Raw genomic sequence first — 27,678 nt, 5'->3', positions numbered from 1 at the left:
TCTATAGGAATCAATTCCTTTAGTTATTTCTTCACCTTTAGAAGCTACGTCATGTGTAAGGGGTAACCTGCTGATGGAACTGTGTAGTTAGCTAGATAGATCCCTTTATGAATTTATACTTCTATGAAAAATAATTTTAAAGGAACAATATGGTGTTGCAATAGAAATGAAGTATAAAACAGGTCTCTGTATGGATAACAATGAAGGTGTCTGGAATAAAACCAGCCACCTGTAATTCTGATGTATTATTCAAATATATGTTGGCCAATAATAATCAATAGCATCCAGAAAATCACTTTAAGCTGAAGCTACCATTATTATAGTATCATAAAATGTCAGAGTTCTCTCATTTTACAGCATAGACAACTGAATCCCGAGTTTCAAGTCATTTTTTTCAAAGTCATTCAAAGAATAGCAGTTAAGCCAAGCCAAGACTTTATACCTAGTATCCAGATTTCATTAGCCAGATATTTTCTCATGTAAAGTTACTTTAATTTCTTGTTCTTTCTTGATTGCTAGAAATCAAGCTAGGAATTACAGTAATAATGTTAAGATGGAGTCATTAAAAGAGTCCTCTCCTTTCCTCCCAGTCTTAGGAGGAAGAGTCTTTAGGCTTTCATCATTAAATGCAGTATTACCTGCTGGTTTATTACAGATTTCTCTTAGCAGATTGAAGTGGTTCATTCTTTTCCAGATTTATTTTTGGGTCTTTGTTAGATCTTGTCAGATATTTGTCTACTTTATTGATATTAGTATGTTTCTTTGGTCCTTCCATTAACATATACTAATTTTTTAGACTTTAAACCAACCTTGCATTCCTGAAACAATCTGAGTTGATAATCACATAAAATCTTTTTTATATCTTGTCAAATGCATTATGCTATTGTTTTGTACAGTTTGGTGTCTTGTTGATGAGGTCTATTTTCTGTAGCCTTCTACCTCAGCAGTATCTTTGTCTAGCTCATGTAAGGATAATACTAGCCCCAAGGATTAAGTTTGGAAGTATTTCTTCCTCCTGTCTTTTCTGGAAGAGTTTGTGGAGTGTTAGTGTTATTTCTCCTATAAATATGGCAGAAGATCTGAGACAGGTTTTTTTGTTTGAAGAGTTCTTAATCACAAATTTAATTTCATTGTTACAGTTCTTTTCACATTTTCCTTTGTTTCTCTAGAAATTTTGCCTATTTCTAGAATTTTTTCATTTTAAGTTATTGAATTTAGATTTAATTTTAATATTTTTAATTTTGACAAGTTGATTATTTTGCTTTTGTTCATTTCTGATTTTGGTCATCAGCTTTTATTTTCTTCTTTTATATTTTTCAAAGAACCAACTTTTGTTCAAAACAATAAGTTTAGTTTGTTTCATCTGATAGTTGTCATATTCTTCCTTCTGCTTTCATTGAATTTAAATTGTCTTCATTCTCATGATTGTTAAGTTGATAGCTTAGATTTGATTGAGAACATTTCTTTGTCTAATATTAGTATGTAAACACTATTCATTTTTCTGTGGCTACTACTTTAACTACATCCCATAAACTTTAATAGTCTGGGCTTTCATCTATATTCTATTCAAAGTATTTTATAATTTGCTTATAATTGCAATTTTAGAAATGCAATTATAGAAATGCATCATTTAATTTCTAATTACTTGAAGGTTTTTTCACTTTTCTGGTGTTAACTATTTCCAATCTATTTTCATTGTGATTACAGGAAGTCGCTTGTATAATTTCAGTCATTTTAAGTTTATTCAGGCTCATTTCATGACTTTATATGTCATCTATCTCAAAGATATTCCATGTGCCCGTAAAAAAGGTGAAAATTTTCTTTTGCTCAACAGAGTGATGTGTAGGTGTCCAGTAGCTCTGTATGTTTGTAGTGTTTTTCAAATCTTTATCTCCTTGCTGATTTTCTGTCAAATTGTGTTATCTATTATTGGGAGTCCAGTGTTGAAGTCTCCAACTGCTAGTCTCTTATCAATTTATTTTGGGGGGGTCCGGTCATGGGGCCTGAACTCTGGGCCTGGGCGCTGTCCCTCAGTTCTTCAGCTCAAGGCTAGCACTCTACCACTTGAGCCACAGTGCCACTTCCGGCTTTTTTCTTTTTGCTTATGTGGTGCTGAGAAATCCAATCAAGGGCCTCAGGCATGCAAAGCAAGCGCTCTACCACTGAGCCACCTTCCCAGCCCCTCTTATCAATTTTTTGTATGTGCCAGTACTGAGGCTTGGACTCATTTTATGTTTTATAATAACTTCACTTTCAATTTATTTGAGTTTTTAATCTAAAGTGTACCTCTTACACCAGGTATGGTAACTTGGGTCTCTAACTTCAGCTACTTGGGAGGGAGAAATAGCAGAACAGTAGCTTGAGGTAAGCCTGGGCAAAAAGAAAAATTAGTATGACTGTTTAAAGCATAGTGGGGCATATCTGTTATCCCAGCTGTCAGAAGGCATAGGTAGAGGATCACAATTTGAACCTAGCCTAAGTGAAAAGCACAACCTTAAAGACATGGACCCAAGAGGTTTTTCTTTGTTGTTGTTGTTGTTATTGTGGTTATTGTTTTTAATGTACTATGTGATTTCTTGCTTCTTTTGTATGTTCTTCCCCCCTATAGTATATCCCCTGTTGTCACTGTATTTGATTTTGGTACCCTGGTATTGTATATACGTTTATCTGAATTAGGGAAGGGAAGGGGAACAACAGAATGGTGAGACAAAGGACTGGGGGGAAACCAATGCAACAGAGACATACACAAGACACTATGTTGGAAATGATCTGTACAACTTGGGAGGGGATTGGGGGGATAGGGAAAGTAGGAGAAAAATGAGGGAAGGGGTAAAAATTTTGACAAGAAATGTACTTAGTACCTTACTTGTGTAACTGTAACCCCTCTGTACATCACCTTGCCAATAATAAAAATAAAAAATAACATGGAAAGTGTTGATTAACCAAACAAGTGAAAATAAATTTAGCAAACATAAATTAAAAAGCACAAACCTATCCAAAACATAACTAAAGCAAAAGGATTGGAAATACAGCTCACATAGTAGAGGGCTTATCTAAAAAATGCAAGGCTCTGAATTCAAACTCCAGAGCCTATAGATAAATAAACAAATATATCTTTATTTTTTTCTTGGTTGTTTAACAAGAGTTTTCCAATGTAGTCCAGGCTGGCCTCAAATTTCAAATCCTCCTACCCTGGCATCCAAAATGCTGGCATTTCAGGCATATAGCATCAAACCTAGCTTAATAGTCTACATGTCTTGTGTGTCTTTTGTCCCTCTGTTCCCTCATTATCACTTTTGTAGTGTTATATTTTTCAATGTGCCACTTAAATACCTTTTTAACAACTGTGGTTTTAAAATTATTTTTCATAGTAGCTGCTCTAGAGATTATAACATAAATCCATGTTATACTTCTAATAGTTTTCATCATGACTTCATGTATGTATATAATGCACTTTGGTCAAATCATATTAACTTTCATTATCCTCTCTAATTCCTCCTCCCCTCACTGGTTCCCTTCCTTTTCACAAATAGTGTCCCCTCTACTACAATACCTACTCTTCAATAAATAAATAAATAAATGTGTGTGTGTGTGTGTGTGTGTGTGTGTGTGTGTGTGTGTGTGCACATGCGTACACACACCCACATGCTGGTAGTAATACATAAATTTCAAAAAAATGTTTAAAACTCAAGATTACCATATAAAACATGTAATATTTATCTTTCTGAGTCTAACTTATTTCTTAACATGATTATTTCAAGTTCCATCCATTTTCTTGTGAATGATGTCAATTCATCCTTCTTTAAGACTGAATAAAACTCCTTGAGTATGTTTGTGTGTATGTATATATACTGCATTTTCTTTACCCACTCATGTGTACAACATGAAACCTTAGCTTAATCAAGTTAGATTAATATCAACATTATTTCAATAATATGTAGAAATTTCATTAGAATAATCCCTTTTTTCTGTTCTTATTACACAGTTGCATCTTTGTACTTGGAAATATCATCACAGTTTTTAAATTAATTCATTCATTGTTTAAGAACAATTTCAAAAAATATCTTTGTACTTTCTTTAAACATTTACCTATGCAATTATCTTTGCCAGTGCTCTAGCTTTTCTTTCACATATACAGGTTGCTCTCTGGTGTTGTTTCTTTTTATTCTAAAGGATTTACTATAGCATTTATTCAGAGAAGACCTCCCAGTCTTTCATCTGGGAATGATTTAATTTCTCCTTTTTAAAAAATGGTTTTGTTGTTATCAATCACTAGTTCACCACCTTTTTCCTTCGGCACTGGGAATACTTCTTCACAGGGCCTTCTGGCTTCTATGGCATACAGTGAGAGGCAGCTGTGAATCTTATCAAGTTTTTGTTGTATATGATGAGCCATTTTTCTCTTTCTAATTCCATGATTTCACTTTGGACTTCTAAAATGTTTTTACTTGGGTATGGTTCAATATTATCTTATCATACTTACAGTTGTTAACCATGTTAAATACGTAAAGTTTTCACCAATTTTGGTGAGATTTTGACCATTATTTACTTAAAATATTTCTGGTCAATGTTGTTTCTTTATCTTCTCCTTTTGTACCTATCATTGTAAACTGTGTATCTAATGGCCTTCCACTAGTATATGAGGATTTGTTTGGGATTCTTCATTCTTTTTCCTTTCTGTTCTTCATATTACATGAGCTCTCTTGGCCTTTCTTAAGGCTTATTGATTTTTCTGCCAGTTCGAATCTGCTTTAGTATTAGTGCACCCACACACACCCGCATGGACACCCATACACACATATACACATCCCCCTCAAAAGAGGAATCATGGAATCAGTGTAAGGAGAATGTGACCATAACTAGCAGGATTGAGAGCAGGGAGCCTCTTTAGGAGAATCAAGATGAAACCTAAACTAAACAAGTAATAAAGAAGTATTCAGGAAGGATAAATCCAGCTTTGCATGTATATAGGAAGCAAGAATGAAAAAGTGAAATTATCACTAGATTCGGAACATCCTGCGTTTCTGATTTTATCACCTTGGTAGATTTTGGTTACATTCATCCCATGTGGAATTTGATTTTAAAGCAGTTTAGTGGAGAATTTGCATGTAGTCATGTAGGAGTCATAATGAGAAGCATCTGGTAGAAATACCCAGCAGTGAGGTGAAAGATTAATGTTGAGTTTTAAGAACTATGGAATAGAAACAATGTGGGAGGAGTTAATGAAAACTTAATGGTAGAAGCCATTGAGTAGATGAGTTGTCCAAGGAAAGAAAATAGAAGAATAAGAGAAGATAAACAATTGTAACACCTCCTCTCTTCTTTTTTTTTTTGTTTGTTAATCTTGCAAGAGGGCTGTCAATTTTATCAGTTTTTTTCAAAAACACAGCTTTTCATTTTATTAATTTTATTTATATTTTTTTATATCTCTCATTAATTTCAGCCCTTATTTTGGTTATCTCCCTCTGTCTACTAACTTTAGGCTCAATTTTTTCTTGCTTTTCTAGCAGTTTTAGTTGCATCATGAGATTATTTACTTGAGCTGTTTCTGTTTTCTTGATGTGTACACTCAGAGCAATGAACTTGCTTACCCCTCCAGAACTGTTTTTTTCTGTGTTCCAGAGGTTCCATTGTGATGTATTTTCATTTTCATTCAGTTGTAGGAATTTACTAATTTCTTAATTTGTTCTGTGATCCAGGTGTTATTCAGTAGCACACTGTTCAACTTCCACGTATTTGAGTAATTTCTGCACTATGCTTTATTGTTGAGAACTAGTTTGATTCCACTGTGGTCAGATAGAGCACAAGGGATTATGTCAATCTTCTTGTATGTGCTTAAATACCTTGTGTGAACTATATGCTCCATCTCAGAGAAAGTTCCATGGGCTGCTGAGAAGAATGTGTACTGGGTTGTAGTTGGGTGGAAAACTCTGTAGATGTCTGTTAAGTCCATTTGAGATATGGTGTCACTGAGTTCAAAGGCTTCTTTGGTTATCCTCTGGTTGGTTGACCTGTCCTTTGGTGAGAGTGGGGTATTAAAGTCTCCCACTACTGTTGTATTTGGATCTATCATATTCTGTAGGTCTGAGAGTATTTGTTTAATGTATTTAGATGCTCCACTTTTTTTGGTGAATATAAATTGATGGTTGTGATGTCCTCTTCATGTATTTTTCCCTGTATTAATATGTAATGGCCTTCTTTGTCTTTTAATGAGATTTTAATGAAGTCTATTCTGTCAGATATCAAAATGGCGACCCGTGCCTTCTTGCTGGGAGCATTTGCATGGTAGATCTTCCTTCATCACTTCACTTGGAGTTTGTTTTTATCTTTGGCTGTGAGATGGGTCTCTTGGAGACAACAAATGGATGAATCTTGTTTTCTGATGCACTTTGCAGTTCTTTTTCTTTTGAATGGTGTATTGAGTCCATTAATGTTTATGGTTATTATAGAGAGACATGTTATGTTTCCTGCCATTTTCTTTTTTCCTAAATTTTACTTCTTTCCTTTTCCTTAGTTCATAGAGTTCGTAAGCTTTGTAGATTAAGATAATGATGATTTTCATTGTGAAAGTTAAAATGTATTTGTGACTTTAGCTAAGGATAACTGTGCCACTTTGTACTTTGAAATTCATGTAATCACTTAACCTCAATAAAGAAATATTTGGAGAAAAAAAAGTTACATGTTTAGAAAGGTATGTACAGCAGGATGTTGTAAAAAAAAAAAAAAAAGTTAGAAGATGATTAACAAAACACATTGTGATTGAATCACTAAAACTAACAACTGAGTTCTGTCCCTGACCATAGTACTATTTTCTACATTGAAGCCCAAGAATCAAAGCCTTTTAGTTTTAGCTATAAATGTTTAGGAGCATGATTTTTATAAGTGTCATGACCACAGTCAAATTGAGTTCATTTTTAAATGAAGCAAAGTGAACTCTCTGGTTTTATAGAATACCTTTATCTTTTTTTTCCTTGTGTATGTGTAGGGGAAGGTAAGTGGGACTTGTACTCAAGGCTCCCACCCCTGCTTAGCTTTTTCACTCAAAGCTGGCACTACTTTAGCCACGTCTCAAATTCAACATCCTGCTGGTTAATTGGAAATAAGTCTTTCAGATTTATCTGCCTGGATTGGCTTTGAACCTTGATCATCAGATCTCAGTCTCCTGAGTAAACATGATTACAGGCAAGAGCCTGTAGTAGTAGTAGTAGTGGTGGTGGTGGTGGTGGTAATATATTCTTTTTAATTAAGACAAATTGAAAAACAAGAGAGGTCTGAGATGATGGATCATGCATCCTTGGCATTTACACTTTGTATATATGCGTTGGAATATTACACTATACCCCAAGAGCACGTACAATTATTATGTCAATTTAAATTTTTTAATTAAAATTTAAGAAGGGAAACAAAATGCAAACCTAAAAACATATATTTCTTCTGAAATACTATTGGACATCTATATTATCTGCCTTGGTATTTAGGTGCCTCATTAATGACAATAGTGCCGCATCTTATTACTGCCTGCACTTTGGAATATGACTACATGACTTTCCATTGTTCTCTTCCAGGATCTCCAGTGAACACTCACCCAAACTCCAGATCCGGAGTCACAGTTACCTGAGGGCAGTAAGTGAAGTCTCCATCAACCGAAGTCTAGACAGCCTTGACCCTGCAGGCTTGCTCACATCACCGAAGTTCCGCTCCAGGAATGAGAGCTACATGCGAGCCATGAGCACCATTAGCCAGGTAATCCACACCAGATCAACTGTGGCCATGAGTTAGTAAATACAGGGGCTTAGTGAAAACTGAGATTGGAAAAGTGGGTAGGTTGCCAATCCCCAGGTAAATCACTGATGGACTAGACTCAATCCAGTCCTGCAAGGGGTGTACCATGTGTTCAGCCACAGTATGCTCCTACAAGGGGAAGTACCCTCTGCAGATGGAGGAGGTACAACGTGAAGATCCTTAGAAAGTCATCAGCAATTGGTACCAGCAAATTGGTCAGGAAGTTGATGGATGAAGAATCAGTTATAAAGATGCTTAGAAGATAAATGCACAATATAGATTGCAAGGCAGTGTCTAATCATAAAAGTTATAGAGTATTAGGCAAGTTAACAAAGCAGGACTTGGGTACAATGGATCTTAAGGAATGGTACATCTTGGTAAAGAGGTAGAATCTTACCGTTAAAAACTGGTTCACACTTTCTAAGTAAAGATCCTGAATCACAATAAATCAAAGACCAGATAAAGGGGATTACATCAAACTGCAGAGTTTCTGCATGGCAAAGGGCATAGCTAGCAAGATAAGCAGAAAGCCCACAGAATAGGAAAATATCTTTACTAGCTATGCATCAGACAAGGGCCTCATATCTAAAATATACTTAGAGCTCAAAAAGGTAAATCCAAAAAAAAAAAAAAAACCTCAAAGAACCAACCCAATTAATCAATGAGCTAAAGACTAACTTAAAGAGAGATTTCTCCAAAAAAGAAATAAGAATGGGCAATAGACACATGAAGAAATGTTTGAGATCACTGGCCAAAAAAGAAATGCAAATCAAAACAACATTGAGATTCCACCTCACTCAGTGATAATGCCAATATCAAGAAAATTAACAATAACTGATGCTGGCTAAAAGGAAATATTACTATACTATTGGTAGGAATGTAAACATGTTTAACCACTCTTGAAAGCAGTATGGAGGCTCCTCAAAAGACTAAACATAGACCTTCCCTATGTCCCAGCAATCCCATTCCTGGGCATCTATCTAATTGACCACAAACCAGGCTACACCAGAACCACCAGCACAACCATGTTTATTGCAGCATTATTTACTACAGCTAAGGTATGGAACAAACCCAGATGCCCCTCAACAGATGAATGGATCAAGAAAATGTGGTAAATATACACAATGGAATTCTGTGCTTCCATCAGAAAAAACGGCATTGCTACATTTGTTAGGAAATCGAAAAACTTGGATAAAATTATACTAAGCTAAGCCCAAAGAAACATAAGCTGCTTGATTTCTCTCATTTGTAATAATTAGAGTGTGCCTCTAAATCTACAAGTAAATCCAATGGACAGTAAAAGACAATTAATTACACTTGGAAATGGTTAATTAAACAGCAATCTTAAACATTCACACAGTGATAGTAAAGGCAGAAATCCTTAGAAGAAGATCGTAAGGGATCAATAGCTATGTGGATATGATCATATAAAATGATGCTTATCAAAATGAACTACAAGAAATTGAAGCAAGAGGGGTTTTTGTTTTTTTTAAGGGTGTGTGTGTATGTGTGTGTGTGTGTGTGTGTGTGTGTGTGTGTTTTGTCAGTCGTGGGTCCTAAACTCTAGGCCTGGGCAGTGTCCCTCAGCTCTTCAGCTCAAGGTGAGTGCTCTACCACTCGAGCCACAGAGCCACTTCCAGCTTTTTCTGCTTATGTGGTGCTAAGGAATTGAACCCAGGGGCTCATGCATGCAAGGCAAGAACTCTACCACTGAACGCCCTTCCCAGCCCCACAAGAGTGTTTTTAAAATTATTACTATTGTACTGTTTGCAGTTCCTTTGTCTTTCTTTTTTCTTTGATGTATTCCTTCTGTCACTGTTTTTGGTTTTTGTACACTTTATCTTGTATGTAAGTTTATCCAATTTGGGGAGGGGAAGGGGAATCACAGAAACAGTGGGACAAAGGGTGAACCAATTCAGCAGTGGTATTTTCTAGACACTATGTTGGAAATGAACTTTCCAACTTGAGGGAGGGGGCGGAGGGGGAGAAAACAAGAGAAAAGGTGAAACTGTTAAAAAAAAACATACTCATTATCAGACGTGAAACTGTAACCCCTATGTGCATCACCTTTACAATAAAACCTTTTTAATTAAAAAGGGAAAAAATGAGCCACTGCACCTGGACACAAATGTTATCTTAACTAGTAAACCAAAACAATTTCAACTTCATATATCCAGAAATTAGTCCCCTGGCCATGTTTTGTGTATTTAAAAAAAAACATATGTTCCTATAAAATAAAGAAGAAAGGAAATAATGCTTAAAAATAAGTAAATACATATGGGCTGGGAACGTGGCTTAGTGGTAGAGTGTTTGCCTTGCATGCCTGAGGCCCTGGGTTCCATTCCTCAGCACCACAAAAGAAAAAAGAAAAAAGTCGGAAGTGGCGCTGTGGCTCAAGTGGTAGAGCACTAGCCTTGAGCTGAAGAGATGAGGGACAGCGCCCAGGCCCAGAGTTCAGGCCCCATGACCGGACCCCCCCAAAAAATATATATATATATATATGTAAATAAATAAATAAGTAAGTAAATAAATAGAACTGGTTCACACAACTGAGCATAAAGATTCAATATGGGCACTGAATACATGACCATCACAAAAACACTCTGAATTAACTGTAACATCCAGTATTAGTAACTCATTGGGTCAGTTACTTGGCCAACTGCTTTACTACCAGCTCTTACTACTAACTCTTAAAACACTTGTAAGGTATAAGTAGCCAGATGTTAAGTGGAACTTCCCTGTGATGACAGTTGTCAACAAGATCCAAAATTTACATACCAAAAAACACTGTGGATCCAAGACTATAGAGAGCTGCTAAGAATAGGGTCTGGGAACTCACATTTTAACAAGTATTCCAAGCTGTCATCTATTTCCTACAAAAGAATCTCCATACCCATGCATACCTACCGATCTTAGTGTTTTCCAGTGATACCCATCATCCAACCCCAGGAAAGAGTTGGAGCCTCATTCTGGTATAATTTTGGCTTGTTTGTCCCCATCTTTCACACTCAGTGCCTACCACCAGTCTATGAATAAAATATACATTTTTGTGCATATGATCATATAAAATGATATTTATCTAAATGAACTCCAAGAAATGGAAACAAACAGGGTTTTTTGTTAATTCGTTTGTTTTTGTTTTCTTTTCTCCTTTGTCACTGTTTTTGTTTTCTGTGCCTTTTGTCCCTTTTTTTGCAAATTCTTTATTATGATTAAGTGATTACATAATTTCACAAATTTCAGTGTTGTGGGATAGTGATGCTTAAAGTCACAAATACATTGTTACATTATTAGTTTTTGTTCTTACAGCATGTCTATGAGGTAGCTACTATTGTACAGATTAGGAAAGTGTACAGATTAGGAAAGTGTAGCTGTGAAAGGTTAAGCAAATTTTTTATTATACAGTACATATAATATTAAATTCCCACTCATTCTATGTAAAAATAAGTGCAAATGGATTCAAAACCTGAACAGTAACACAAAACAACAAAAGATATTAAAAATTAAATTTTAAAAAACATATGTGTCTGGAAGAGAGGTGAGGAGGGAACAGCAAAACAAAGGAGGGGAGTGAATACATGTATGGTATCAAGAATACTATTCAAGACTACTAATTTCATGTCAAGAAGATTCAATAGCCAATTTAAGAAGCTTCCACTGGCAAAGATAGGACAAATTTGAGTTCATTCAGAGTAATAGTTGAACTGGATTTAAAACCATCGTGGTCATCCGTTTCCCACTGCTTTAACAAATACCTGAGATAAACAACCTAAAGGAAGAAAGGCTTATTTTGGCTCACAGTTTCAGTTCCAGCCCACAGCCAATAGACCTGTTGCTTTGAGGCCTGTAGGGAGGAGAAATATCATGTGGTTTGCATGTGGCAGAAGAAGCTGCTCACCTCATGGTTGACTAGAAAGAAGTGAAGACCCAATATTGTATCCCCTTTAACCCTTTCCTTCCACTTACTCCATGCCTCTTAAAGGTTCTACCAACTTCTAGTAGCACCACGACTGGTGACCAAACCTTTAACACGAGGGCCTTTAGAGACACTTATCCAGACTATAACAACGATCAAAAACTATTTTAAATTTATTTTTGTATCTTTAAAAAATGAGTTGAAAAAGCTGGGTGCCAGTGGCTCATACCTGTAATTGTAGCTACTGAGGAAGCTGAGATCTAAGGATCACCCGTTCAAAGCCAGCAGCCCAGGCAGGAAAGGCCAGGAGACTCTTCTCACCAATAAACTACTCAGAAAAGCCAGAAGTGGCACTGTAGCTCAAGTGGTAAGGCACTAGCCTTGAGAATAAAAAGCTCAGGGACAGAACCCAGGTCCAAGTTCAAGCCCTAGGACTGGCAAAAGAAAAAAATTAGCTGAAGATAAAAGAGAATAAACTTATTATTTCAAAAATTTAACTGAAAAGAATAGAAATAAAGCCTTTAATTCTTCCATTTCTGTATGAACTAAACTACCAGATAATGTAAAAGAGAAAACATTTATTAAAATATTCCCACTAGTAATTGTAAAAGTTATAAGACTAAATATTGCCATTTTTCTACCCTCAATGAATGAACAGATTTGAACATAAAAAAGAGACAAGCCAGACATAATGTGCTCTTTGATGAAAAGCACACATGACCTCTAGTCATGCCAGAAGGATTGAACCTGGGTCAGGTCAGGTTAAAAACACAACTTAAAGTTTTTAGGAAATATGAAAAATAGAAGCACTTATCAAGTTTCATCATTAGTAGGAAGTCAACAAAATATAAACTGTGGGAGGCTCTGGGGGCCAAGTGATCCAGATTCCTCAAAATTTTAAATGCAATATGAAGAAATGTTTGTTCTGGGGCCTAAGGGTACACACTTGTGATCTGAGCATGCAGGAGGTTGCAGTAAGAGGAGTGAAATTTTGAGGACAGCCTGAACAAAAAGACTCTATCTCAAAAACATAGGAAGGAAAAAGTAGAGGAAGGGAAGAAGAGAGAGGGAGGGAGCAAGAAAGGGAGAAAGGAAGCTTAAAAGTACATTAAAGGCCAGGCACCGATGGCTTACCCCTGTAATCTTAGCTATTCAAGAGGCTGAGATCTGAGGATCACAGTTCAAAGCCAGCCCAGGTAGGAATGCCCGTGAGACTCTTATCTCCAATTAACCACCAGAAAACTGGAAGTGACGCTGCAGTTCAAGTGGTAGAGCACTAGTCTTCAGCTGAAGAACTGAGGACAGTGCCCAGGCCCAGAGTTCAAGATCCACTACCGACAAAAAAAAAAAAGTACATTAAAGGATATCAGACTGGATAAGACTAATTTTATGCATATTTGGATGATTTTAAAAACCTATGAAAAATGCAGTGGAGTTTGGAATAAATTGTAGAGATAGCACTTACCATTGGAGATGAGAGTTGTGATTAAGATGGTCATGTAAATGGCTACTAGGGATGCCTGAAAATTTTCTACTTATTGATCCTGATGGTGTTTTCACTGGCATTTTTCTTACTGGGATTTGTTAAGTAATAGATTTGTCTCATTTGGTTTTCTATATCTGTGTAAGAACAATCCTGTTAAGAATATGTTTAACCTTGATTAGTAAGTGAAAAGCAAACAACTTTCAGAATTACACTTAAGATTTAAGGTTTATAAAAATGAAATTAAGGGGGGCGGGGGGAGGATGGGAAGGGATGGGAAGGGGAAACAAAGGAGGAGGTTACAATGCTTGATAAGAAATGTACTTATTCTCTTCAGAGAAACAGAGAAGGAAGGAGCTATCCCAAACTCATTCTACGAAGCCAATATCACACTCATCCCCAAACCAGGCAAAGACCCAACCAAAAAGGAGAATTACAGGCCAATCTCCTTGATGAACACAGATGCAAAGATCCTTAACAAGATTCTAGCTAACAGAATCCAGAAACACATAAAAAAAAAATTCACTATGACCAGGTAGGCTTCATCCCAGAGACACAGGGATGGTCTAACATACGTAAGTCAATAAATGTAATCCAACATATCAACAGAGCCAAGGTCAAGAATCACATGATTATCGCTACAGATGCAGAAAAGGCCTTTGACAAAATTCAACATTCATTCATGCTAAAAGCTCTGGAGAAAATAGGAATAGAAGGAACATTTCTAAAAACAATAAAAGCCATTTATGACAGACCAATAGCCAATATTATACTTAATGGGGAAAAGCTACAACCAATTCTCCTAAAATCAGGAACAAGGCAAGGATGCCCACTGTCTCCACTCCTCTTCAATATAGTCCTAGAACCCTTAGCCAGGGCAATAAGGCAAGAAAAAGACATTAAAGGGATCCGCATAGGGAAAGAAGAAGTTAAACTATCCCTTTTTGCAGACGACATGATACTATACCTCCACGATCCCAAAAACTCCATCCCCAAACTCTTAGAAATCATAAATCACTTCGGCAAAATAGCAGGATACAAAATAAACCCACAAAAATCAGTTGCCTTCCTATACACTGATAATGTACAGGAAGAGAGGGAAATAAAGGGAGCAACCCCATTCACAATAACCTCCCGAAAAATAAAATATTTAGGAATTAACCTAACCAAAGATGTAAAAGAACTATTTAATGAGAACTATAAAAAGTTAAAGAAAGAAATTGCAGAAGACACTAGGAAATGGAAAGACCTCCCATGCTCCTGGATAGGCCGACTTAATATAGTAAAGATGGTAATACTTCCAAAACTAATATACAAATTCAACGCAATTCCTATTAAAATCCCAATGACATACATCACTGAAATACAGAAAACAGTCCAAAAATTCATATGGAACAACAAAAGACCTAGAATAGCCAAAACAATTCTAGGGGATAAAGACAATATGGGAGGGCTATCCATGCCGAACTTCAAACTCTACTACAGAGCTATAATAACAAAGACAGCATGGTACTGGCACAAAAACAGACCCGAAGACCAATGGAACAGAATAGAAGATCCAGAAATAAATCCACAGGCCTACAGCCAGCTGATATTCGACAAAGGAGCCAAAGACATACAATGGAAGAAACACAGCCTCTTCAACCGCTGGTGCTGGGAAAACTGGGCAGCCACATGCAGAAAACTAAAAGTGGACCCCAGCCTATCACCATGCACCAACATCAACTCAAAATGGATTAAAGACCTTAACATTAAACCTGAATCTCTGAAACTACTGCAGGACAGAGTAGGAGAGACACTTGAACTAATAGGCACAGGAAGGAACTTCCTGAACAGAGTCCCAGGGTCACAACAAATTGGAGAGAGACTCGACAAATGGGACTACCTTAAAATAAAAAGCTTCTGCACAGCTAAAGCTATCGCAACCAAGCTAGAAAGACAACCAACTAATTGGGAAAAAATATTTACCAGCAATATATCAGACAAGGGGTTAACATCCTGTATATACAGGGAACTCAAGAAACTAATCCCTCCCAAACCCAACAAACCAATTACTAAATGGGCAAGGGAACTAAAAAGGGACTTCTCAAATGAAGAAATAAAAATGGCAAAGAAACACATGAGGAAATGTTCATCATCCCTGGTGGTGAAGGAAATGCAAATAAAGACAACCCTGAGATACCACCTTACCCCAGTCAGAATGTCCCACATCCACAAATCAGCCAACGACAAATGCTGGAGGGGATGTGGAGAACGAGGAACGCTATTACACTGCTGGTGGGAATGTACACTCATACAACCACTTTGGAAAGCAGTCTGGAGGGTCCTTAGAAAGCTAAAGATTGACCTCCCTTACGACCCAGTCATACCACTTCTAGGCATCTACCCTGAACAACAGGAACCAATATACAAGGACACGTGCACCTCCATGTTTATTGCAGCACTGTTCGCAATAGCTAGGATATGGAAACAACCTAGATGCCCCACCACAGATGAATGGATCCAAAAATTGTGGTATCTATACACAATGGAATATTATGCAGCCATTAGAAATGACAAAATAATGGCATTTGCAGGGAAATGGATGGAGCTAGAAGGAATCATGTTGAGCGAGGTAAGCCAAGAACGAAGAGACAAACAGTACATGGTCTCCCTGATAAGTGGATGATGAATCCAAAATGTTAGGTGATATGACAAAACTAACAGGACTTAACTCCCACTCATCTGGTTGAACCTCTACTAAATATCCCCATGCTGCTGATCACATATAACATATGAGCATCGTTATATATTACAGACTGTGATAGACAATTTGCTCCAGGAAAGTTAGAATGAACTTGTGACTTTAAATGAGCATCATTATTCCACAATACTGTGAATTTCCGGAAATTAAGTAATCACTTAATCACAATCAAAAAAAAAAAAAAGAACCTTGGGGAAGGGAGGGAGGGAGGGGATGGTAGGGGAAAACAATGGAGGGGGTAACAATGTTCAAGAGGAAGTGTACTCATTACCTCACTCATGTAACTGTAACCCTCTGTATAGTATCTTTACAATAAAAAAATAAAAAAAAAAGAAAAGAAAAAAAAAGAAATGTACTTATTATCTTGCCCATGTAATTGTAACCCCTCTGTACAGTATTTTCACAATAAAAAATAAAAATTAAAAAATTTTAAAAAATGAAATCAAGGAGGTTATACATAGCCTCAGGTTTAATATTAGTAATCCAGACAGGGATAAACATTTTACTAGTTCCTCACAATGTTTGCACGTCAATCAAAAGGAGAAAATCGAATAAATGATGTGTGCGTACCTATACTATATAATTTACTTTACAAAAAGAATCATTTATGATGAAATCTTTAACTCAGATTCACATTCCTTGTTAAGGTTTCCTCCACTATTTCTTTTCCTTCATTCCATTTGACATGACTTGTCCATACCTTGTATATTTACGTCTAAATGTATGTCCATATAATTCCTAATAAACATGTGTGTGTGTGTGTGTGTGTGTGTGTGTGTGTGTGTGTGTGTGTGTGTGTTGGGGCTTAAACTATAGCCTTGCTTTGTTTGGCTGGTGCTGTGCTACTTGAGCCTTGCCAGTCCATTCCTTTGCTGGTTTATTTGGAGGTAGAATTTAGCAGATTTTCTGCCAGGGTTAACCTAGAACCACAATCCTTGTGATCTCAGCTTCCTAAATAACTAGATTTATGACATGAGACATCAGCATCCAGCTAATAGAGTTATATAGATTAATACACATGCATATGGTTATTTGCTTTGAAAATGTGAGGATTATATCAAATTAGATAAAGGAAGTAAAATACTATTCTTTAATGTAAAGGCTATTTTAAAATGCAAATTTCTTTTCATTTATATAAAGGGCAATTAGTCAATTTTTGAAGGTTTACTGGAGTGAGTAATCTTTATATATCACAAGATGAGACAGTAAAAAAGTCATAATTTAGGTACACATTCTAAATTTGATTCTAATTTAATCCATTAAAGTCTCTATTACTCATGAATTAAATATTAGGAAAAATAGAGATTAAAAAGTCCCAGAAGATAACAGAAAATTCAAATTTCTTCCAACTCTTTAGGGACTAAACTATATAAAGAGAGATACTAATTTGAGTATATCCAGAATGCTGTGAGCCATTGTGAATTATATACAGAAGAAAATAAGTCAATGAAAACTGATCACATACACACACATGCCCCTGCACACACACATAGGGCTCCATTACAAAGATTTTTCTAAACTAACTCAAATTGTGGTCCATATTAGCTTTTTATAAAGAGGAGAAAAAACTAAGTAGTTTTGAAAATAAATCATGATAGTGCTTTTTAAGATTTTGACATGTTTGGGTTTGGCAGGGGGTAAAGGGATGTTGATTTTTGTTGTTGCTCTATTATTGTTGTTGTTTTTCTTTGCCAGTCTTGGGGCTTGAACTCAGGGCCTGGGTACTGAGTCCCTGAGCTTCTTTTGCTCAAGGCTAACACTCTACCACTTCAGCCACAGCGCCACTTCTGGCTTTTTCTGTTTACTGGTACTGAGGAATTGAACCCAGAGCTTCATGCATGCAAGGCAAGCACTCTACCACTAAGGCATAGTCCCAGCCCTTTAGTTTATTTTTGAGCAAAATGTATCTTGCCAGAAAATAGAGTATGTTTCCACACTCCACAATGGAGCATCAGTCAATATTGACACTACTTAACAAACTAGTCACTTAAAAAAAAAAAAGTATCATATAACTATAAAGCCTCTGTACATCACATTTACAATAAAAATTTTTAAACACATAAAACCACTAGTTTTAAGATACTATCTGCTGAAAACAAATCATCTTGAATATATGAGCTACTCAGATCATGAATAGATAAAATTCCTGTTTAAAAATAGAGAGAGCCTGGGTTGTATCTTAAGGATAGAGCATTTGCCTAATATGCATGAGGCCTTGGGATCCAACTCCAGTAACAGGTAAGAAGAAGGAGAAGGGGAAGAGGAAAAAGAAGAGGAGGAAGAAGAAGAGGGAGGAGGAAGTGGAGGAAGAGGAGGTATAAAAGGAGATATAAAAGAAATTTTTCATCTTTCATCCTGGAGCACACATTGCAATAGGGCTTCCTGTTCTCTATTTCGTTGCATTCGAAGACAAAACTCTCCTCCTTTAAGATGTAATTAGTGGGCTGGGAAGGTGGCTCAGTGGTAGAGTGCTTGCCTTGCGTGCATGAGGCCCTGGGTTCAATTCCTCAGCACCACATAAGCAAAAAAAAGCCAGAAGTGGCGCTGTGGCTCACGTGGTAGAGGGCTAGTCTTGAGCTGAAGAGCTGAGGGACAGGGTTCAGGCCCAGAGTTCAGGCCCCACGACAGACAAAAAAAAAAAAAAAGATGTAATTAGTAGCCAGGTGCTGGTGGCTCTCACCTGTAATCCTGGCCAATTCAGGCTGAGATCTGAAGATGGAAAGTCTCTGAGACTCATCTCCAATTAATCATCAAAAGGCTGGAAGTGGAGCTGTGGTTCAAATGGTAGAGCCTCAGGCTTGGGTGAGAAGCTCAGTGGCCGGGCCCCCAGCCCTGGGTCCAACCCCAGTAAGTTTCACGGCATCTTTAGCTCCATACCATTCCCGTTCTCATCGGGCACATGAAGGAAATAACGGGCTTGGGGTTTCATGGGATCGGAGGCTGCCTGTCCTTCTGGGACCTGACAACTAACCACGAGGCGTTGGCCGTGTTGGTCCGCAGGTGAGCGAGATGGAGGTGAACGGGCAGTTTGAGTCCGTGTGCGAGTCGGTGTTCAGCGAGCTGGAGTCGCAGGCGGTGGAAGCCCTGGATCTGCCCATGCCCGGCTGCTTCCGCATGCGCAGCCACAGCTACGTGCGCGCCATCGAGAAGGGCTGTTCCCAGGACGACGAATGCGTGTCCCTGCGCTCATCCTCCCCGCCGCGCACCACCACCACGGTGAGGACCATCCAGAGCAGCACCGGTGAGTGAGCCCGCCCGGGCGGGAGCAGCGCGGGGCCTGCCTGGCGCAGCGCGAGCTCTGCGCAATCATCCTCAAAACACCGGGCCCTTTGCTGGCTTCACACTGAGCTACTGGTAACAGATACCACCCATGACTAGAGTGCGCATCGTTTCCCTACATGCGTCTGTTCTCACCTCTAGCTACGCACACACTACCTTCCCTGTCCATCGCCATCACCGGGGTCAGGCAAGTACAGTACCGTCAGGGAGGGACAGCTGCGTTGATTCCAGCCGACCCTTACTCTCACTAAGAAGGTCTTAGTGACCCCCAAAGAACCAGAGAGCTTCTTGTGAATCACAGGGTTGGATGGCTTTTTAAATTCCAAGATAACCTCCAAATGACTCTCCCAAAAGATCCATGAGAAAATAAGAAAGAAGAGATGCATGCCACGTCCCCATGATGTTGATTGAATGTTTATCTTCATAACACAAAAACAAATTTATTTCATTGTTTAAAAAAATCTTTGATCATATACATATACTTAGCATCTCTTTTTCCCTCCAATTTGTGTTTAGATGTTTGCTGTTAAATTGTGTTGTTATCAGTAGGCTTTTTAGATACCAATACACAGAAGAGCTTAACTAGTGAAGCTTAACTAGCTTCACTCGTTTCCATGACATTGGAACCTGGGTAGTAATATAGCCTTGAGCTCTGTATAACTATGGAAGTAAACAGTTGGGTTCCAAGAAGAAAAATTCTCTCATTTTAACCAGGCTTACCCTTATCACTGAACTATGAGAAAGCCCAAGGGTTGGGATATAAGTGAACTCTCTGTTAGAGTCTTGAGTGAAACATTTCTCAAATGACTAAAATGTCTACATGCAGAAGTAAGTAGACGGAAAGGCTGAAGCAAAAAGGAAGCAGACACAGTATAGACAGAGATGCCAAGCTTTTTGTTCTGTTTTAGTCATCCATCAAGTAGCTACAATGAATCTGTGTTTTTAGCAAAAGCAGACTTTCAATTCCTGCGAAGTAACCTCAGCCACTATGATCATAGCCCACACATCAAGTATGTTATCTCCAGAAGGCTAGTAATGTATTATTTCACTGTGTGACCTCCAAATTAGATCAACTAAGAGGGAATGCTGTGATTTTTGCTCTGACAGATTGTCTGACATCTGAGTTGATTCTGGAACTTGCTGGGGACATTTTGGGGGATGTATTTTTCTTTAATAACAATTGCCCTTTGTTTGTCATTTGTGTAGCCATCTTGAACCTAGTAGGAGCATATTCTAACCTGGTGGCCAAATTTGATTTTCTTTTACAAAGCTGTTGAAAAACTATGTTAAATGCTTACTCATAATTTTTTTTTTGGTATTGTTGGGGAGTTTTCAATCCTCTGGCAATGATCCCTTCCCATCTCAGGAAATACTTTTTCTTTTGAAGTATTTGTACTTTTTGCTAAAATCTAACACGCCCAACAGGGGAGGGCTGGAGCCATGAAGGATGTCTGTCCTGTGTTTTTCCACTTAGAATCTGAGGAGAATCTGGCTTTAGCCAGAGGCCTCCCACAGAGGCCCCTGTGGGAGATTATCCAAAGCAGTGAGGAAAAACTGCACAGAGGTAATTTATACCCTGTCTTTGGGCACCATGAGTCTTCTTCACGAAAACTAGGCCTCTTCTAACTGCAGCTCTCTGGGCATAAGCTCTAGGCTCCACTGCCCTCTCAAGGACTCAGGGACAGGAAGATGGGATTTGCTTCTGGTGAAGTACAGTGAGGGTGTTAAAGTATAATATGCCAGATTGTTACACAAGGAAGCTGCTGACTACACTTTTAATGATCTCATATTAATTTGTTTTCTTTTACTATTGGTTTCGTTCTTATAGTGGAGCAAACACACTTTCATGTAAAAACTAATACAGATCAACCTATTCTTGAAAGGATGCACCACTCATCCAAAGAACTCAGGGCTGCCTTTGCTCTATATTAAATTACTTTCCCTATGTATACAGGTCACATATACTTCCTGGTTTAGTGGAACCTGACACATACTTCTTTCACATCTCTTTCTTCTTTTGCTAGATATTCATGAACACTCACAGTACATTGCATTTTTTTCCTAAAACTATCTTGAACCTGAAAAATAGTCCTCATTTTTGCAAGCTGCTATTATTAGGGATAATTTTCCCCACAACAGTCCCTATTTGAGACATTGCTTTTGTGTTAGCACATTTTAATTGTTCCAACTTTTAACAAAATGTACTGTTAAGGTTTTCTTTTATTCATACTAGCAAAAGGAAATTACAGACAATAGTATGCAGTAGAATCAGATAGCAAATGAGAGGGAGGCATTAAGATGAGCTTAGCTTTCATTGGCCACAGGGATGTTTGAGACATCATTATTATTAACTGGTGATTGAAGATAAATAGAAACATCTCTGAAAACAGAAAGGGAATTCGCAAGTGGCTGACCTTATTCTTTCTTGGGTTTATTCTCTTTTTAGCTTACCTGTGATAGAATCTTAGTTTATAAACAACTTCAGTTACCTAGAATGCTCTCTATCCACTAGAATGAAGAATTTTAAGTGTTTATTTTTAATTGATACATGATAATTGTACATATTCATGAGGCACATTACAGTGTTTCAATCAATTGTATAATGACCCATCAGGGAATTAGTATATCCATTGGCTCCAATATTTATCATTTCTTTGTGATAAAGCATTCAAAATCTTCCCTTGTACCTATTTCAAAATATAAAATGTATAATTGTTGCTCTGTTACAGTCACCCTAATGTAGTCCTCCTGTAACAGAAAATCAATTTTCCTCCTATCTATTCAATGAAATGTCAGCCACAGATGGATAAATACCACATGATCTCCCTCATATGTGGAATCTATGAAAAATCATCTTATAGAAGTAGAAAGCACAATACTGGCCACCATAGGCTAGTAAGGGTAGAGAGAAAGAGAGCCTGGAGAGGTTGATTAATGGCACAAAGTTCTAAGATTAAAACTACCATCAGAAAGTAAAACCATGTGGAAAACACGACTCATTTGTCTGAACATTTTAGGTAAAAGTAAAACTTAATACCTCAAATAAACCCAAACCTGTGCTTCAAAATGTTGGCTTAAACTCATATCGCATATACCAATACAATGACATACATGAGTGAGTATTCTCTTTATTTCCTAGGCTAATCATTTTCTGTGACCTAGTATCAAAAGCACTCTATTGTAGCTAGACACACTGACATTCCAGTGATACCAAAAGCCTACTTAAGCAGAAACACTATTTAATTATCACAATTATAAGCAGATGCATACCCAAAAAGACAGACACACATGGTAAATGGTGGTACATGCGTGTAATCTCAGCACTCACGAGGCAGAGGCTTAAAGATCATACATCTGAGGGCCGCCTGTGCTGGTAAACAAGTTGAGATCTTCTCTATAAAAAGAAAGGAAAGGAGTGAAGGAAGAAAAGTGATGAGAAGGAAAGAGGAGGGGAGGGAAGAAGAGGACTAAAGTAGAGATAGAGGAGAGGGAGGAGGAAGGAAAAAGACAAACCATCAGAAGGAACACACAATAATTACCTAGACAGCAGGAATATAGATTCTAATGCTGCTTCTCTTGCCAGCCTGACCACCCATTTTTGGAGAATTCTTAAGAGTTCATAGAAAGTTCACTTCTTTCTATGGGAATGCAGGTTCATTAATAGATCCTTTTCATAAGGCCATGAGGGAAAGGTACAAAAGTGCAAAGGATAGATATCAATCAGAAGCCTTTGAACAAAGCACTTTTGTTTTCTAATCAAGATAAAAATCAAACAGTAAATATTTGGATATTACCTGACTAAGTTCCTTGCCCTTCTTTGAATCTTTCAAGAAGAACTGGAAACTCTACTTACCCTCAACCTGGGAGGCTCAGACAAAGGAGGAAGGAAGGAAGGAAGGGAGGGAGGGAGGGACAGAGGGAGGGAGGAAGGAAGGAAGGAAGGAAGGAAGGAAGGAAGGAAGGAAGGAAGGAAGGAAGGAAGGAAGGAAGGGAGGGAGGGAGGGAGGGAGGGAGGGAGGGAGGGAGGAAGGAAGGGAGGGAGGGAGGAAGGAAGGGAGGGAGGGAGGAAGGAAGGGAGGGAGGGAGGAAGGAAGGGAGGAAGGAATGGAGGGAGGGAGGGAGGAAGGGAGGAAGGGAGGGAAGGGATGATTAGAGATGGCTGTTACCTGTCCAGTAGGGAAAGGGCCCCTGTAAATCAGATAAACAAGGAAGTACTTTGTAAAATACAAATCAGAATGCCTCTTCCTTGACTTCGATTTTAAATCGCTCAACCTGGTTTACTTTAATACTAATAATGATAAGAGCTAACATTTGAGCACTTAATATTTGACAAACATTGTGAACTGGCTGCATAGTTTAGCACTGTAACCCTAATGAATACTCTGGGATATGTATGTGATAGTGTCTTCATCATCTGGTAAAAATAATAATGATAAAAACAATGAAGAGTTTACACAACTTGATCAAGTTTTACAGCTAGTAAATGCTCTTAAACTATCAAAAAAAAAGTCTTTAAAAGAATGACCTATTATCAAATAAGTTAATATAACTCTGTTTGTGGAAGGAGAAGCCCAACAGCATTTTCTTTTATGCTTTTCTCTCAGAAATATTCATTTGTCTCCTGTCATGTTTGAAGTGTGTATTTTTTTTAATTGTGAAAATACCATACAGAGGGGTTACAATTACATGGGCAAGATAGTTGAAATGTGTATTTTTTGTAAATTTTTTTAAAATCCTCTTCTTTAAAACAAAAATATGTTTTGTTCACATATTGTTGGCATAGTCTCTTATGTTAGTTTGTCTGTAAAAGATCTATTTAAAATTAAACTGTAGGGTTTGGAGTGTGGCTTAAGTTGTAGAGCACCTACCTAGCAAGTATGAGGTCCTGAGTTCAAACCCCATACTCACACACACGAAAGAGAGAGAGAGAGAGAGAGAGAGAGAGAGAGAGAGAGAGAACTAAAAAGAGAGAACTAAAAAGAGAGAACTAAAAAGAGAAAACTAAAAAGAGAGAACTAAATTTTCTACTCAAGAGGCTAAGATGTGAGACTCACAGTTCTAAGCTGGCCCAGGCAAAAAAGCTCAAGGACAGTGCCCAGGTCCTGTGTTCAAGTGTCATGATGGAGAAAGAAAGAAAGAAAGAAAGAGAGAAAGAAAGAAAGAAAGAAAGAAAGAAAGAAAGAAAGAAAGAAAGAAAGAAAGAAAGAAAGAAAGAAAGAAAGAAAGAGAGAGAAAAAAAGAGAGAGAAAGAAGGAAGGAAGCAGAGAGAGGGAGGGAGATAGAGAGAAAGCAAAAGAAAGAAGGAAGGAAGAAAAAAGAAAAAGAGAAAGAAAAAAGAAAGAAAGACTAAAATTTAAAACTAAATTGAAGATGTGAAAAATAAAAATTTGAATAAAGAAAAGGCCAAAGAAAAGAAAATTCTCTGGGTTTAAAATTTCATAGTGTGCTATTTCATTTTAACATTATGATGGATTTAAGAGATCAGATTTCTAATCCCTAGATCTAGTCATGGTATCAGACAGCACTGAATAGAGTGCTGTCACTCATACGGAAACTAAGCAGGTGGAAAATTCTGTTTTGTGGCTAATAAAATTGACAGGGTTTCTCTGCCCTTGGGTTAATTAAGAAAAAAATCCTATAATAATTTAATCACACACTGAAAGGTCTCTTCATTGAAGCAAAGACACAAGATAACTAAGTTATCAAGGTCGATCAGAAAACACAAATTAGAAAAGTAAGCTTCTTAATGTGAATATTTAACATATGAGAAATTTCTCAGAAAATGTTAATTAATGGAGGTTAAAGCAGGAGGATGGTGAGTCCAGACCAGCCTGGATACATAGTGAGGCCCTCAATAAAAATACATGTTAAAAATAAAATATTAAAATAAATAAATATGAACTGGGAATGTGGCTCAGTGGTAGAGTGTTTGCCTACCATGCATGAAGCCCTGGGTTCAATTCCTCAGTACCACACAAACAGAAAAACTGGAAGTAGCACTGTGGCTCAACGGGTAGAGTGCTAGCATTGAGAAAACAAAAGCTCAGGGACAGTGCCCAGGCCCTGAGTTCAAGCCCCGGGACTGACGAAAGAAAGAAAATAAGAGAGAGAGAAAGAGAGAGAGAAAGAGAGAGAGAGGGAGGAAGGAAGGAAAGAAGGAAAGAAGGAAGAAAGGAAGCATTGCCAAACCTAAAACAAGAATCCAAATTGTAAAAAAAAATTTATATGACAACATAGGATCTGAAATTTCACCTTTTCTTTTATACTACCTCTATCCATAGACATTTTAATACGGAAGAAGCTGCCAGTTTTCAAGACCTTCTTAGCCCAGCATTGTCTGGCTCAATTCCCATTGAACTTTAACAAATACAGCCAAGCTACCATACCTGACATGTAATTAACACTCACAGCTGGACAACTCCCTAAGCCAACATGATTTAGCTCCACATAGAAACCCAAAGTTTTATATTTGTGTCTATTCTTCCTGCCACGACTTTTTATCACCCTTTCAGGGCAAATCTTCACTACTGCCAAGAGTCCTTGCTTAAAACCAAGGAGACCAAAATGAACAATGCCATGATTTTACTCAATTGGCTTCTAAAACATTCTGACATTTATTTTAATGATCAATGAATGACCCTATAACCATGTACACTCTGATATCTTTCTTTGCCAACTGCTGGTGTCCTGAATCCATGCAAATTACACAAACATACAAAAAATATATTTTTTAATTTACTTTTTGTCAAACATGGGGCTTGAACTCTGGGCCTGCATGCTGTCCCTCAGCTCTTCAGCTCAAGGCTAGTGTTCTACCACTTGAGCCACTGCATCACTTCCAGTTTTCTGAGTGATTTATTGGAGAGTCTCACAGACTTTCCTGCCCAGGCTGGCTTTGAACCTCAATCCTCAGATTTCAACCTCCTCAGTAGCTAGGATTACAGGTGTGAGCTACCAGCACCCAGCTTTATAATTTTTTTATTCATCTTTTTCTCTGAGTTATCAATATTACTGAGGACACTAATTCTTAAAACTTCTAATTTAACTTATTAAAGACAAAAACTAGTTCAAGGTATCTCTAAAAATATGACACACTGTTAAAATTTAATTTATTCTTATCCCTAAAATATTTTATGGTTTCAAGGAGATATGTAATATTGTTAAAAATTAATAATGCTTAGCCAGACCCAGGCTTTAGAGATGCATTAAACTTATATTGAAGTCCTGGATAGAATTACCATCCTATGTCTATTTAAGATGAATTTTCAATTTCTTTTTTATCTAACATTGTTATTTCATTACCTATTTTTCTTTTTAAAGTTTTATGAAGAAAAACTTTATAAAATGTTGGCCATACCAGAAAATCATGAGAACTTTTACAGTTTGTTTTTATCATTTTCATGGAACTTTTTTCCTATTGTCTTTTGTTTCAGACTTTTTACTGAGAAATAATTATATTGAGCCCAGGCATAGTAGTTCACACCTATAATCTCAGCACAGCATAGGGTGGCTTAGGAATTCAAAACCACCTTGTGCTACAATAGTGAGACCTTGTCTCAAAAAAACAAAAACAACAACAACAACAACAAAAAGCCAGGTCCTAGTGTCTCATGCCTGTAATCCTAGCTACTCAGGAGGCTGAGATCTGAGGATTGAGGTTCAAAGCCAGCCCAGGCAAGAAAATCCATGATATTCTTATCTCCAATTAACCACCAGAAAACTGGAAGTGGCACTGTAGCTCCAGTGGTAGAGCACTAGCCTTGAGCTGAAGAGATGAGAGACAGTTCCCAGGCCCAGAATTCAAGCCTCACAACCAACAAAACAACAACAATAAATAGACAAACAGACAGACAGACAGACAGACAGATAAAATAAAGCCAAGAATGGTGGTGACAAGAAAGAAGAGAAAGAGGGATGGAGGAAGGAAGGAAGGAAGGAAGGAAGGAAGGAAGGAAGGAAGGAAGGAAGGAAGGAAGGAAGGAAGGAAAGAAGGAAAAGAGAGAGAAAGGAGAGAAAAGGAGGAATGGAAGGAGTATAATGCAAGCAAGAATTCATTGTATATACCACAGAATTAAGAAAAATAAGGGAAGGGCTGGGTTAAAAGGGAGTGAGAATGTTGAAGAGCTGACACAGATGGAGATGCATTATATACATAAACAGCTTTGTTAAATTGCAAAAACTAAATTCAGGGCAGGGAAGGTGGCTCAGTGGTAGAGCGCTTGCCTTGCATGCATGAGACCCTGGGTTCGATTCCTCAGCACTACATAATGCAAAAAGAAAAAAGCTGGAAGTAGCGCTGTGGCTCAAGTGGTAGAGTGCTAACCTTGAACTGAAGAGCTGAGGGACAGCACCCAGGCCCAGAGTTCAGGCCCCAAGACCGGACCCCAAAAAAAAAAAAACTAAATTCAATACATAACCTAAAAATTAAGAAAAGTGAGGGAAGGGGTGGGTTGGGAGGGGTGGGTGAGAATGTTG

The 27,678-nt window shown here is 37.6% G+C and overlaps 1 protein-coding gene across 18 annotated transcripts in view; it reads left to right on the top strand.

Moving 5' to 3' along the window:
- Positions 1-27,678, top strand: part of Dlgap1 (DLG associated protein 1) — an 882,629-nt gene that overhangs the window by 702,123 nt on the left and 152,828 nt on the right. For all 18 annotated transcript variants that reach the window (XM_070029510.1, XM_070029508.1, XM_070029507.1 and 15 more), the window contains 2 exons: positions 7,566-7,743; positions 18,925-19,165. In XM_070029510.1, the coding sequence (XP_069885611.1) occupies positions 7,566-7,743; positions 18,925-19,165 (419 nt within the window). The remainder of the gene's footprint in view (positions 1-7,565; positions 7,744-18,924; positions 19,166-27,678) is intronic.

This window comes from Dipodomys merriami, unplaced genomic scaffold, assembly GCF_024711535.1.
Source record: "Dipodomys merriami isolate MVZ:Mamm:240054 unplaced genomic scaffold, mDipMer1.0.p SCAF_2, whole genome shotgun sequence".
NCBI classification, from domain to species: Eukaryota; Metazoa; Chordata; class Mammalia; order Rodentia; family Heteromyidae; genus Dipodomys; species Dipodomys merriami.
The sequence above is the reverse complement of the archived record's forward strand: the minus strand, read 5'-3'. Positions and strand labels throughout refer to the sequence as shown.